Genomic DNA, 15,171 nt, shown 5'->3' with positions numbered 1-15,171 from the left:
AACCAATATCATTGTGTTCTGGTGTCTCTATTTAAATAGCAGAGTATATAATGTTTACTTATTTATTCTTCTACATGTCCTTACTAGCTTCTTGTCTGTTTTTAGGTTAACGAGGTGGTCAACTTCATAGGAGGAATCTCTAAGTGTTTTTTCTATAATAATTTCATGGTTGTGAGTTTTCAACCTTTGAAAATGAAAAATATTGGGGGAAAAGGGAAGGTTGGTGGAAAATACTTTAAAGTTACATTTTGTAAATTTTACTTTGTGCTTTATTTTTAAATATGCCTTGCTTATCAGGAAGTCCTACAAACAAGCTCTCTACTGCTTCTCAGGCCTCCCAAGGAACAGGTTCCCCTATTCCTAAAATTCATGGAAGCAGTTTTGTAACATCTACTGTCAAGGTAATACTCTTATTGCATTATTACACTTTGCCAGTTTCTAAACACAGTAAGTTCAAGCTCAGCAAGAATTTAAGTAGAATCTTCAAGCTAGTAAGAATCTTGAAGACCATCTACTCCAGACTCCCCTACCTTACTCTTGACCTTTTCCTAGTGTAGAAAGTGTTTTCTCAATACTTCCATCAGTTGGACAGTTGGTATCTATTTGAAAACTTACTATGATGAGGAGGCAGCTATTTTGAGGGGGGGGGGGAGGGGTCAGTTTTGTTACACATTTTTCCTTATAAAATTTTTCCTTATTCATCTGGCAGTATACGTCTTTTCTTCCTATATTTGTACCAATAAGGAGTAAATACATTTTTTTTCTAGGTGTCAGCCATGTAGTTACTTGAAAATGATTCTTATCTTTCCACAATTTTTTTCTTTGTCCTCTCCCCCGCCTTCTTCAGAGTAAGAAGGCCTTTAAAATTAGAACTTAAGGTATGCTCTGACTTGTTCATCTAAGAGTGCTAGGTATCTGCTCATTGTTTAGCAAAGATAGTCCCTACTGTTTGGTTAGTTATTCAGCTTACTCATCATGGTCATGGCTGCCTAGAGACTTTGAGGTATAAACTCATGTGTGAGAAAGAACTAAGAATTCAGAGATCATCTCCTATGTGACTAGTGCTAACACAACATTTCTTATATGTAAGCAGTTAATGGTGATGCTGTTGAATAGTTTTCTGGTCCAAGGTGACATTTTTCTGAGTTCAGTGCTGTCTGTGAGCACGTGTTACATGAATGCCTAAATTGTAATAATTGCCTTGAAGGCTGTAATTCTCTGTCAGTCTGTTTTTTAATGTTTGTTGATCTTTTCGTTACACAGCTAAGCAGTGTTCTTAACTTTACTTGTCCCTAATTTATGGCAAATTGCCTCTGAAATTTACAATTTGTATTTGAGAATTAGAGACAAGTGACAGTAATTTTGAATGTTGACCTTCATTGTTTTTGCATTTAATAACTCTTCAGGTTCTTTTTGTTGTCTTTTAAATACTTATTGAAAAATTTCTGCCTGTGTTGGGTATTTATTTGGAGTAAAGATAAGTCAAGTTGTGTAAGTACTATTGAAAGGGTATAAATACTAAAACACTCTAACCACCTGTTACATTTATTTATTTAGTGCCTAGACTCTAGGGATAGAAAAGAAATAAAGTACAGTGTCAGTCTTTTTCAGTGGCTTATGACCTGGCAGGGGACTAGACATGTACACCAATGAGTCAGTCAAATGTTAGATAAGACTCTACATTGTTAGATAAGAGTCCACATTGTATCTACATTGTAGATAAGAGTCTACAAATGTTAGATAAGAGTCAAATGTATGATAAGAGTCTTTTCAGCCTGTGAGGGGCACAGATGAGTAGGTTCTTGCCAGGTTATAGCCTTTCCTTGCATTTGGTTTCTAAGACAATATTAAAATGCAAGTGTGGGGGCTTGGAAGACTCCAAAGAGTTGAGCTTTTAGTTTTCTTTTGTGTATTGGTTATGTTGCTAGAGGATGTCACAGATTTATATTAAATATAAGTGACTGGGATATCTGAAATCACTTATTGTATCATAATTGAACAGTGTATATTTTTACATACACAGCAGGAGGATTCTTTGTTTGCATCTATGCCACCTCTTTGTCCAATTGGGAGTCACCCTAAGGTTCAGAGTCCCAAGCCTATAACTGGAGGACTTGGAGCTTTCACAAAAGTGAGTATTTGTTAGGGCATTATCCCATGAGTTGATATGGTTTTGTTACGTAATAATTTTTGTGGCATATTGGAGTTGACGGACACTACCTTACTACACGTTACTTTTTAGTATGCCTTAATTCTTAAGATCTTACTTCTGCAACATGTTTTCATTTATTCAGTAGTGTCCACAGGGCAGCCTTTGGAGTCCAGCAAGATGGTAACTCCAGAGAGCACAAACGTTGTGTGTGTTTGTTTCTTCTGCCATTTGCCACCAAAATCCAGAACAAATGGACTAGGTTGGGTTTGCAGAAATACAGGATCAAATCCAGATCCTACTTGTGGTCCTTTTGATAGCTCTTATGGGCTATATTTAAGCGGGGTTTTTTTGTTTGTTTTGTTTTTGTTTTTGTTTTACTCTGCTGGTGGGGTCAATTTTTACAGAGCTTCATTCATTCATTCATTCCTACAAGCTGAATAGATTCAGATATTAGTGGCTTTTTTCATGGAATGTTTATTCAGTGTCGTTATCATGTTTGTTGCCAGGTAATCATCAAACAGGAACCTGGTGAAGCCTCTCATGTGCCTGCAACAGGGGCTGCCAGCCAGTCACCACTCCCTCAGTATGTGACTGTGAAAGGGGGTCACATGATAGCTGTGTCCCCTCAAAAACAGGTCCTAACTGCTGGAGAAGGGACATCCCAGTCACCAAAGATCCAGCCCTCCAAGGTTTGAATTGGGTAGGGATGGGGAGGTCATTATGTAATTGAACATTATTTCCCTAAATAATAGGCAGGTGCTGACAAGATTCAGGTGATAGGATTGCTGATTCCAGGAAAACCTGTAGATGGAAGCCATGTTGGAAAAGCAAGTCAGTCAATGTTAAACCCATCTGCTCTTGCAGTAATCTTTGACAAGAGCAGCGGTGTGTCATGTAGAGGGCCCCAGAACAGTTGAGGAGGCAAAGGGACACTGTCATCTGACAATAAAGGTGATAGACTTCATGTACACAACTTCCCACTTGATTCAAGTGTAAAGGCCACGGGACCAAGGTCTACTGTTTTCTTTATTTCTGGTAGGCAAGTGCTACAGTTTACACCTCTGATGTTCAGGCTGTGTGATCTCTTTATTGACTCTTGACTCTTTTTTTTTTTTCCTGATTCTTGACCCTCGAGAGAATTTATTTGTTTTATAATTTGGAGATGTGAGGAATTAATATATCGAGAGAACTATAAAATTGCATGTAGATTCATGTTTTCCTGCATTGGTTGTGCTTATGAGTGCCTGTGTGTGTCCTCTTCTCACACGCTGTCTGTAATTCTCAAACAGCCTTGTAAGGTGGATACTCTGCACCCCATTTTACAAACAAGGAAGCTGTGGCTCTGAGGGGTCAACCAACTTCCTTAAGAGTTTATAGCTAACAAGTGACACAGGATTTGAACCTAGGTCTGCTGATTCCATAATCTTCCATTGCAGAGCTAATTAAAATTTGTGAGCCATTGTCTGGAACCTAAACACGCTTTTAGAACATAGTTAAATTAGCTCATTTTGGGGGCAGATACATTGTAAAGCTATCCAGAATATTACATGAAGTGCTTTTCAACTTGAAAGCCAGCCTATCTAGGGATAGATGAATTGCTTTGAGAAGAGTACTTTAAAATAGAAAAATGGTTTTAGATATTTTGGTTAGTTTAGATAGCTACACATGAATTGAGACAAAAATTCATGTTCTAAAATCTGTATGGTTCTAAAATTTATAAGAATCCATTAACCACTTTCCCAAATTTATCTGGTCATGACTCATCTGATGATTAAAATATATAGATACTGACGCTCAGTTGGTTAAGTGTCCAACTTCAGCTCAGGTCATGATCTTGTGGTTTGGGAGTTCAAGTCCTGCATTGGGCTCTGCACTGATGGTGCGGAACCTGCCTGGGATTCTCTCTCCCTCCTTCTCTGCCTCTTTCCCACATGGACATGCATTCTCGCTCTCTCAAAATAAGTAAATAAATTAACTTTAAAACGTATAGATATAGATACTGAGGCCCCCATCAAACTTTCTGAATCAGAATATTCTTAGGGGCCCTAGGAATCTGGATTTTTATTAAGCTATCCTGCTGACTCATGTGATTAGGCAAAATTAGGAACCACCAAGCTATAGCATCATATTTGACTTTGGGGCTTCTCTAGCCAGAATCACGAAGACGGGCACCCCCAACTGCTTCCCAGTGCTCCATTTTTTTGGCCTTAGGGGTAAGCCTTTTGGCAAAGTCCTTTCTGTTACTATTATCTGGGCTTGTTACTCAGACACATTTTACATGTTCTTCAGAATCTAATTTGCTTCACCAAAGTTACATGGAATGTCTGATTTAGGTTTTTGAGTCAATAGTATTGCTGTTTATGCTCAGAAGCTCTGAACAAATTAGTTTCACTTTTTTACACTTTGCAGTTTGCAAATCCACTCCTCTGTGTTGCTGAACAACTGTATTGGCTTTCTTGTCACATTGCCACCTACTTAATGGCAATGCAGAACTAAGAAAAAATGGATGGGTTTGTGCTAGAATGCCCTGAATAGAGTTTAAGGGCACCTGAAAAAGGCATAGAGGAGTGTGAAAGAAATGCGCAAAAGCAGAAGACCATGAGAAAAGACATTTCCTGTTTACCTAGGAAATTTAGTGTATGCTTTGGACTCCAGATAAGGAGCTGTCTGCAAGTACAGACTGTCCCTGGTTATTGCTGAAGTGCCTGCCCAGAAAGCAGAAGCTTGAGCAAAATGATACTGTTTTACCTTCCATTCAACTTTGGCACAATAGAAATACAGCTTATCTTTTTTCATGAAAGTAGAGAGGTGCTGTTTTAAGGGACAGCTAAGTACTTAGTGGGTTCGTGTGAGAAAGAACCAGTGTGGCATAGTAAAAAGAATGTGAGCTTTGGAGTTAGAGCCTTTTCCAGATCTCAGCCACTCCTTGCTTGTGTGACCTGGGCAGGTTTGTCTTCCTAAACTTTGTTTTTTCATCTAGTAAAAGGGAGTAATACTCTCCTCTGCCTTTCAGAGTTATAGGAGAATTAGAAACCATTGTACATGAAGGACTTAGCACAGAGCGAGCGCTTAATAAATGATAGTAGCTTAAATGACTACGGACAAATCCTATGTAAATGTGCAGGAGTACCATGTACTTATCATTAAGTACTAAATCATAATTGGCCATACTCTTCAGTGTCTGGAGAGAAAATTGCATACATAGAATCCTTACTTTCTGGTTGTTAAAGTAAATTCTGACTTGCAAAGGTCTGTACAGAGCACAAACAAAAACACTGAATCAGAGCATGAATCAAAGTGAAATATTTACAACAATATAGAACAAAGGGTGTCTGCTTTGTGACACTAAAGGAAGTTAGGAATGCAGAGAGAAGTGAATGGGAAAAGTTCACATTCTAGGCCAAAGTGTTATATTGTAAAAAAAAAAAAAAAGAAAGAAAAACTAATTTGAGGTTATAGTGACCTACTTAAGAGTCTTCCTTATGATGTCTGTAGACAGCTGTGAGTAGGATTTTCCCCAGTAGAATTCCAGACTTCCTCATTCTCTCTTTTTTCAAACAAGATGGGGGGAGTTGGGGGTGCTAATCTTGCCAGTGGTATGCTCCTAGTGGATAAGCTCTGCTAATCAAAACTGCCCTCCTGTGGCCAACTTGGGATACCACATTTTATTTAGCTCTTGGGAGAGATTACATATGTCATACCCTGGAAATTTTGAAGCCGTTGAGTGAGAATAGAGGTTGATACAGCTGAGAAAAGCAAGTTAAGATGCATGGAGTTTTAGAAAAGAAAATAGGTCCAATCCATATGTTTTCCTTTAAGATTTTTTTGCTTTGTTTGTTGGTTTAGGAACACGAAAATAGGGGCACCTGGGTGGCTCAGTCGGCTCGGCGGCCGACTTTGGCTCGGGTCATGATCTCACAGCTTGAAGGCATATAGGTTCGAGCCCCATGTTGGGCTCTGTGCTGCCAGCTCAGAGCCTGGAGCCTGCTTCAGATTCTGTGTCTCCCCTCTCTCTCTGCCCCTCCCCTGCTCATGCTCTGTCTTTCTCTCTCTCTCAAAAATAATAAACATTTTAAAAAACTAAAAAAAAAAAAAAAAAGGAACATGAAAATAGATGATGTGTAATTTAGTTCATGCAGTGAATTACCAAATTTGATATATTCAGGAAATGTGAAGACTCTCGTCTTGGGAAAAAAAAGTTTGACTACTATAAAAGAGAAATACAAAAACCAGAAGCCTAAGTTTTTCTTTCACTCATAAAAGACCAGTAGGCAGTTCTAGTATGTCGCTTCGACAATCATCAAGAATCTAGACACTCATATCTTGTTGCTCTGCCATTCTCAAAATTTGGTTCTCAAGTTGTGGGCTAATAAGATAACCATTTTATCTCATGCCACCATGTTTGCATTTCTGGCCAGCAGGAAGAGAAAAGGAGGTGTAAGGAGGCATAACCCAAAATTTGCACTCATCACTTCTCTTCCTATTCTTTTAGCCAGAAATCAGAAGACCAGCCCTAGGCTGGGAAATATTCTATGTGGCCATGTCCACATAGCTAAAAACCGGGAGCTCTCTTACTATGAGAGAGAAAACAAGAATGGATATTGGGATTCAACTGGCACTTTGTGCCGTATTCCAAAAATGTTTTCCTACGTTAAGAAACTTTTTTTTCCATAAATACACAGAAAAGTTCTTGATTGGGGTGCCTGAGTGGCTCAGTTGGTTGAGCATCTGACTCTTGGTTTCACCTCAGGTTATGATCTCATGGTTTCTGGGTTCAAGCTCTGCTTTGGGCTCTGCGCTGACAATGTGGAACATGTTTGAGATTCTCTCTCTCTCTCTGCCCCTCCCCTGCTTGCTCGTGTGCTTGCTCGCTCTCTCTCAAAATAAATAAATAAACTTAAAAAAAAAAAAAGCTGATTAATAAGAAGAGTTTATACTTCCACATCTGTAGGGGAAGTGACTATGCCCAGCTCTGGCCACAGCGACACTCCATGTTGCCTTCAGAATGAGGCTTATACAGTCAGAGTAGAGAGATCTGGATTGTTTTAACCATGTCAGTATAGCTGGGAGGATTTTTCTTCTCTATTCTAAGTTAACTTGCTTTTCCCCATTGAGTCTTTGAGTCTTTTCTTCTTCCTTTCCATCCTTCCTTTCCATCCTGCCTTAAACTTACATGAAAGTGGAGAGACTTTGGTAATGAATCCTATAATGCCCATTACCCAGTTTCAACAATTATCAACATTTTGCTAATCTTATTTCTCTTTCTAGGATATTTTAAAGCAGATACCACTTGGTATATACTTTAATTTCTTTTTGACCTAATGAGTCTAGGATTTAAGACTAAGATCCTCTGCCCTAGCCGAATGCTTATCCATTTGGTACTCTGTATCCTTTGCATCTTCATGTAACCTCATAAATTACTGTTCTTCAGTTAATTATAACCAGTGCCATGGAGAGCAACAGCTATCATTTACTGTGTTCATCATACTGGCTAGGCATTTGATAAACTTATCCTCATTTATGCCTCATGATCTTATCCATATTTTATAAATGAGTTGTCTAAGGCTAAAGCTCACAAACATTAAATAACTTTTCCAGCTACAAACTAGTGGAACAAAACTGGGAGACCAGGTCTGACTGCTTATAAAGTCCCGTACTCTTTGTTCTTTGTTACACGGTGATTTATAACACTTGATTAGGGGACCGTTTTCTTCACATCAGTCATATTGTCCAAGCATGTGGCCAGTGTGTTTTACTGTATTCACATTCTTTGAAAAGAAACCATGTATGATTTATTAATTATTTAACTTAAGAGTTTCATTCATCAGTTGCATGTTTATCATTTATCTTAGGTAATCCTGTTGTTTTTAGTTGAAAAAAGATGCTAAAATTTCAGTAAAATACAATGATATAATCAATACCCATGTATCCTCCACCCCAAATTAACACGTTCATATTTATTTCATCTCATATTTTCTCCTAGTAAAACATGACAGAGTTGAAGTCCACTTTGTTCTTCCCCAGAGCAACACTATCTGAATGTGAATGTGTAGCTTTCGAGTTCATACTTTGTATTGCATAAATCCATAGCCATAAATAACATGTAATGTTGTATATTTTGAAGATTTACGTAAAATATATTTTTATATATATATATTCTGTTTTTCTTCAGCTCCCCTTCCATTCAGGATTTGTACTGTCAGTCTGTTGATGCTGATACATGTAGTTCTAGCGTATGCTATTCCATTGTCTGTCTTATACCACAATTTATCCATTACTCTACCTGTAGACATTAAGTATGTTGCTACATGTTATAGGTATTAAGTTTGTTGACAGTTTTTTGTAATTATAAATAATGCTATCTTGGACATTATGTTCCCTTGAGCACATGTCTAAGATTTCTCTAGGATATATTTCTAAAAGTAGAATTGTTACAACATGGAGTATGTGAATTTTCTTTTTTTTTTTTTTTTTAATTTTTTTAAAATTTTTATTTTTTAACGTTTATTTATTTTTGAGACAGAGAGAGACAGAGCATGAACGGGGGAGGGGCAGAGAGAGAGGGAGACACAGAATCGGAAGCAGGCTCCAGGCTCTGAGCCATCAGCCCAGAGCCCGACGCGGGGCTCGAACTCACGGACCGTGAGATCGTGACCTGAGCTGAAGTCGGACGCTTAACCGACTGAGCCACCCAGGCGCCCCTGAATTTTCAATTTTAGTGGATATGCCAGTACCTCTCTGGAGTGGCTGTACAAACTTACTTTTCTTTCATCAGGGAACAGATAGATGTTCCTATTTCCCCAGACCCTTTAGCCACTTCTTGGTGTTATCAGAGTTTAAAGTTTTTGACTCCAATCTGATGGGTGAGAAGTGCTTATGCTTTCTCATTTTCACTTTTAGAGAGCAGGTCTTTGGGTATTCTTTTAATCTTGTAAAAGACTCTTTGCAATAGTTCCTGGTGAGAAGTTCTTTTTTATGAAATAAAGAACTGGGAAGTGGAAACCCTGCCCCAATTTACCATTAATTGAATTGTTTCTTGTAATTTAACATCCTCTATTGACTTTGTCTGAAGAGTTCTGTAGTATTTTCTTACTTGAAAGAGTTCACTTTATAATATTTTCAGAACCAGATATTTTCAACTTTCATAATTTGGGTATTGGGTCTTTTAAAAAAATATTCTTGCTTAGACCTTTTAACCAAATGTTGACCTTTAAGGAAATGAAAAATTGGAAGTATTTAGAAAAAGATGACTTTTCTTAAAAATCAGTTGGAAGAAGGGGCACCTGGGTGGCTCAGTTGATTAAGTGTCCGACTTAGGCTCAGGTCATGATGTCATGGTCTGTGAATTTAAGCCCTGCATTGGGCTCTGTGCTGTCATAACTGCTCAGAGCCTGGAGCCTGCTTCAGAGTCTGTGTCTCCCTTTCCCTCTGCCCCTCCTCTGCTTATGCTCTGTCTCTCTCAAAAATAAATAAATATTTAAAAAATCTTTTAAAATGTATATTAAAAAGAGTTGGAAGCAAATACATTAAAAATATCAAGAGGTTATTTCTGGGGCATCTGCCTGGCTTAGTTGATAGAACATGCAACTCTTGGTTTTGGGGTGATGATTTTGAGCCCCATGTTGGGGGTAGAGTTTACTTTAAAAATAAATAAAATTGGGGCGCCTGGGTGGCTCAGTTGGTTGAGCATCCGACTTCGGCTCAGGTCATGATCTCACAGTTCGTGAGTTCGAGCCCCGCATCAGGCTCTGTGCTGACGGCTCAGAGCCTGGAGCCTGCGTCACATTCTGTGTCTCCCTCTATCTCTGCCCCTTCCCTGCTCATGCTGTGTCTCTCTCTGTCTCAAAAATAAATAAACATTAAAAAAAATTAAAAATAAAATTAAATAAATAAATAAATAAAATTTATGGGGCGCCTGGGTGGCCCAGTTGGTTAAGCGTCCAACTTTGGTTCAGGTTATGATCTCACAGTTTGTGGATTTGAGCCCCGCATCGGGCTCTGTGCTGTCATAACAGCTCAGAGCCTGGAGCCTGCTTTGGATTCTGTGTCAGCCACTCTCTCTGCCCCTCCCCTGCTCATACTCCATCTCTCTCTGTCTCTCAAAAATAAATAAATGTTAAAAAAAAATTAATAAAAATAAGTAAAATTTTAAAATCGGTTATATCTGGAAAAGTAGAAATTTTTTCTTTGTATTTTTGTATTTTCTAAGTTTTTTTTAATTAAAAACACATAAAATAAGTTCTAGATAGTTGCTGGGGTTAAGACAAAAACTGTAGCTTTTTATTGTAATACTATCCAAAATGTGAGAAATGTTTTCACATCTATCATAGGTATCATTCCTAGAGGATTAAATTAAAGTCATAGCTAGGACTTTGCTTTGTTCTTTGCTAGAAGAGAGTGACTGTTCTGTTCGAAGAGTCCTTGAAAGGACTGAGAAGAAGCACTGCTGGATTCTTCTCTATTTTCAACAGGTCGTTGGGGTGCCAGTTGGGTCCACTTTACCTTCAGCAGTGAAACAGGCTGTAGCAATCAGTGGCGGCCAAATCCTTGTAGCCAAGGCCAGCTCTTCTGTTGCCAAAGCTGTTGGTCCAAAGCAAGTTGTGACCCAAGGAGTTGCCAAAGCAATTGTGAGCGGAGGTGGAGGCACCATTGTTGCTCAGCCGGTGCAAGCCTTAACCAAGGCTCAGGTCACTGCCGCCGGCCCTCAGAAGAGTGGATCCCAGGGTTCAGGTAACTGATACTGTTGCGGGGCCCTTTCAGCAGCAGCTCTTTCTAAACTGTTCTTTGCTAGTGATTTTTTTCAGTGTTTGGTTCTAAGAAAACCTGTTGGTTAGTGCTATAAGGAGTATATAAAAATATGTTAATCTTCTTCATGTAACATTTTATGTAGAGATCTGTAAGTAGTTTAAGAGGGGTGTGTGTGTGTGTGTTTTAGCAAGAGTAATAGAAATAGAGGGTTTTTCTAGATAACTGCTTTCTGGTCTGACATAATTTTTGTTTGACCTTATCTCCACTTTGGGTTGTATTCAGACTTAAAATCTTGGGATGGTCATTTATCAGCAGCATTTTGAGATACTGATGTATCATTATATTGTATACCTGAAGCTCATGCTATATGTTAATTGTACTTGAATAAAAAAATTAAATTAAAAAAAGAAAACTTAAAAACTAAATAATAGGGGTGCTTGGCTGGCTCAGTTGGTACAGCATGTGACTCGATCTCGGAGTTGTGAGTTTGAGTCCCACGTTCGGTGTAGAGATTATGTAAAAATAAAATCTTAAAAACCCAAAACAATTCCAGAACCAACTTTATATATTCAAAATAAAATAGGGGCACCTGGGTGGCTCAGATGGTTACACTACCAACCCTTGATTTTGGCTCAGGTCATGATCTCACAGTTCGTGAGTTCAAGCAGGTTCTGCCCTGACAGTGTGGAGCCTGCTTGGGATTTTCTCTCTTTCTCTCTCTCTCCTTGTCCCTCTCCCTCCCTCCCTCCTGCTCCCTTCTACTCCCTCCCTCCCTCCCTCCCTCCCTGTCTCCCTCTCTCTCTCTCTTTCCCTGTCCCCCCTTCCCCCCCCAAATAAATACACTTGAAAAAATATAAAAAATAAATATAAAAGATTCATAAGAAAGAAGAAAAAGAAGGTAGTAGATGTCCAAAATAAAGATTTCAGAGGTGATGAATTGCTGGTGATGACAAAGTCCATTTGTGGCCTTAAAAAAGAGTGCTTGAGATAGATTGGAAGAAATGATCTTGGGAGTTTAGAAAATGAAGTACCTGAGAAGCCAGAGAATTAAACAGGTCATCTGCAGTGCTGTCACTGAGGATGACAGTTGTTGGCATACAGCAAGACTGAGTCAGGAGTCAGTCTTTAGCAAGTGAGGGGAAGTGACTAGGGGTTCAGTAAATGAGAGTAGAAAAGCAAGGGGTAAGGTGGTAGAGCCATGCATGATCCTAACAGGAGCCAGCAGGTTTTTCCTCTGGAATGAGGGGTGGTAATGGTCTGAAAGCCAAACTGGAGAGCAAAAAGGCTTCTCTTCTAGTCCTGGCCCTCATACACTGAGGTAAGATTTAAAAAACAAACAAAAAACCAGCTTTTAGCTAAGGGGCTGCAGAAGAAGTCCTATCTTCAGAGGACTTTTAGTGTTTAGTTACACAAAAAGACATTAAGGTTGAAAGAGGTGGAGATTCTAAAGGGTGTAATTGACCACAGCAGGAATTCCTGGGGGCTTGGTGGAGGAGGAGGGCCTGAGAAGGTGGACTCAGATCAGGAATGGAGAGCAGTTTGGGGCTGGACTTCCGGGTATGGGTGACAGACCAGAGAGGTTTGCTGAGATGCATATGGTGTAAAGTGGGATTAGTTCTGGCAGTAGTGGAGAGATAATGGCACTCAGTTTTAATATCAGTCCCTGATGTTTTGGGGCAGCTTCTAGGTTCTTGGTTCCCCAAACCTTGCACAGTGAAGTAGTAATGAGAAGGAAGACTAGTCCAGCAGGCTGGAGGAGGCCATGAGAGTCCTTTGCCTCTGGTGACTCACGTGGTTCTGTATGCTTCATTTTGTGGGGATTTGGATTCAGAGCATTTGCAGAAGTTTTGATGTGTAAGTCTCCAATTAAGAATCTCATTTAAAGGTTTACAGCCCTGTGCATCGAGAAGTAAATTCTAAGGGATAAGCGAAAGCTCTTTGACATAGGTAAGACTGAATTATAGTTTCATAGTATATGTGCCAGTTGTTAACTGTGGCATTTTCTTAGTTCTTAGAAAGTGAGAGAGATAAGAAGTCTAGTTTCAAATCAGTAGATTCATTCATCACTAGCAATTGATTGGAGGGGCTTTAAACAATTGGGAGGAAATATACATTCATCCATAAATAAGGTGATTATTTCATTGATTGTCTAAACTATAGTACTTGTGAGAGTAAAAAGAGTTACTATTTTTTTCTTAATTTTTTTTTTTTAACGTTTATTCATTTTTGAGAGACAGAAACAGAGTGTGAGTGGGGGAGGGTCAGAGAGAGAGGGAGACACAGAATCTGAAACAGGCTCCAGACTCAGCTGTCAGCACAGAGCCCGACGCGGGGCTCAAACTCACGGACCGCGAGATCATGACCTGAGCCAAAGTCGGAGGCTTAACTGACTGAGCCACCCAGGCGCCCCAAGAATTACTATTAATAATCATTGGGACACAGGTATAAACTGGAACTGTTCTGGGAAAACTGGGACATATGGTCATCCTATTTATGTACAAATATTCCTTTCTAGTTTACAGCAAGCTCTTCTAGTATATAGATTATTTTTTAGGTAGCAAGATATTTAAGACTGTCCACCTTGTGTGTTTAAGAAAACTGTAGAGTTTACTGTGTATGTTTTTCAGTAAGTATCTTACTACGTTGTTTTAATTTTAGAGATAGCATTGACCTCAGTTCAAATTTATCATAACTGTTTTTCCTCTTTTTTTTTTTTTTTTTTCCTTTTCCCCTTTACCATTTTAGTAATGGCAACATTACAGCTACCAGCCACTAATCTGGCCAACTTGGCAAATTTGCCTCCTGGCACCAAACTCTACCTTACAACGAACAGCAAGAACCCTTCAGGAAAAGGAAAACTGCTGCTGATCCCTCAAGGAGCCATCCTACGAGCTACCAACAATGCTAGTTAGTCCATCATTAAATCTTTGGTTCTTGGGCCTCTGGGTATGTTCATTTCACCCACCCAGGGGCAGCTCTTACCTGTTTCAGGAAGTATTTCCATAGCTCTGTATGATGGTAGTATTTGCCCACATGGATTTAAAACATGCATATAATTTAACTAGAAGTAGGCTTAAACGATCGTAGTCCTAGGAGGTGATACTGTTATTTTGCATTTATCTACTTAGAGTTTGGGATCAGGTACAAAATACATTGGAGAGGTATGGCTACTGAAGGTGTGTTGAGAGAAACCTGTCCATGTGAACTGTAAACAAAAAAGAGTTCTTCCTTTTCAGTGATGTCTAGAAATGTGACACCTGTGGAGAAGTTAGCTGAGAGCCTATATTTATTTTGGAGGGGATAGGAATAGGAGTGGAATCAAGTGTGTCTGCCTGCCATTATTTAGATGTGCATGTTAAGTTTGCTAGGTTTGGAGATGGAAAGAGAAATAGAGAGTCAGCCTTAGTGTACAAGCCTTAAAACCCCAAGGAAATTAGGTGGTTTATCTAGATTGACAAACTTTTGTTTTGACATACAGAGAAAACAATTTGGTGTTGGAAAGGAAAGGGTAAAGGGAATTATTTCCCTCTCAATCAGAAGTAAAATTGGTATAACCTCACACCGGTCAGAGTGACTAATGTGAACAAATCAGGAGACTATAGATGCTGGCGAGGATGTGGAAAAACGGGAACCCTCTTGCACTGTTGGTGGGAATGCACACTGGTGCAGCTGCTCTGGAAAACAGTGTGGAGGTTCCTCAAAAAATTAAAAAGAGAACTACCCTGTGACCCAGCAATAGCACTGCTGGGAATTTACCCAAGGGATACGGGAGTGCTGATGCATAGGGGCACTTGTACCCCAATGTTTATAGCAGCACTTTCAACAGTAGCTAAATTATGGAAAGAGCCTAAATGTCCATGAACTGATGAATGGATAAAGAAGATGTGGTTTATATATAAAACGGAATACTACTTGGCAACGAGAAAGAATAAAATCATGCCATTTGCAGCACTGTGGATAGAACTGGAGGGTATTATGCTAAGTGAAGTAAGTCAGAGAAAGATATCATATGTTTTCGCTCATATGTGGATCTTGAGAAACTTAACAGAAGACCATGGAGGAAGGGAAGGGGAAAAAAATAGTTAACAAACAAGGAGGGAGACAAACCATAAGAGACTCTTAAATACAGAGAACAAACTGAGGGTTGATGGTGCAAGGGAAGAGGGGAAAGTGGGTGATGGGCATTGAAGAGGGTCCTTGTTGGGATGAGCACTGGGTGTTGTATGTAAGCCAGTTTGACAAATTATGTTAAATAAGATTTAAAAGCACCC

At 39.2% G+C, this 15,171-nt stretch overlaps 1 protein-coding gene across 3 annotated transcripts in view; it reads left to right on the top strand.

Moving 5' to 3' along the window:
• The window catches only part of YEATS2 (YEATS domain containing 2), a 112,709-nt gene that overhangs the window by 63,993 nt on the left and 33,545 nt on the right, over positions 1-15,171 (top strand). For all 3 annotated transcript variants that reach the window (XM_078453176.2, XM_078453177.2, XM_078453178.2), the window contains exons 13-17: positions 298-401; positions 2,024-2,131; positions 2,659-2,841; positions 10,624-10,882; positions 13,646-13,807. In XM_078453176.2, the coding sequence (XP_078309302.1) occupies positions 298-401; positions 2,024-2,131; positions 2,659-2,841; positions 10,624-10,882; positions 13,646-13,807 (816 nt within the window). The remainder of the gene's footprint in view (positions 1-297; positions 402-2,023; positions 2,132-2,658; positions 2,842-10,623; positions 10,883-13,645; positions 13,808-15,171) is intronic.

The sequence above is a fragment of the Panthera onca genome, chromosome C2, assembly GCF_046562875.1.
Source record: "Panthera onca isolate mPanOnc1 chromosome C2, mPanOnc1 haplotype 2, whole genome shotgun sequence".
Taxonomy (NCBI): domain Eukaryota; kingdom Metazoa; phylum Chordata; class Mammalia; order Carnivora; family Felidae; genus Panthera; species Panthera onca.
Note: the sequence above shows the minus strand (reverse complement) of the source record. Positions and strands in the feature narration are given on the sequence as shown.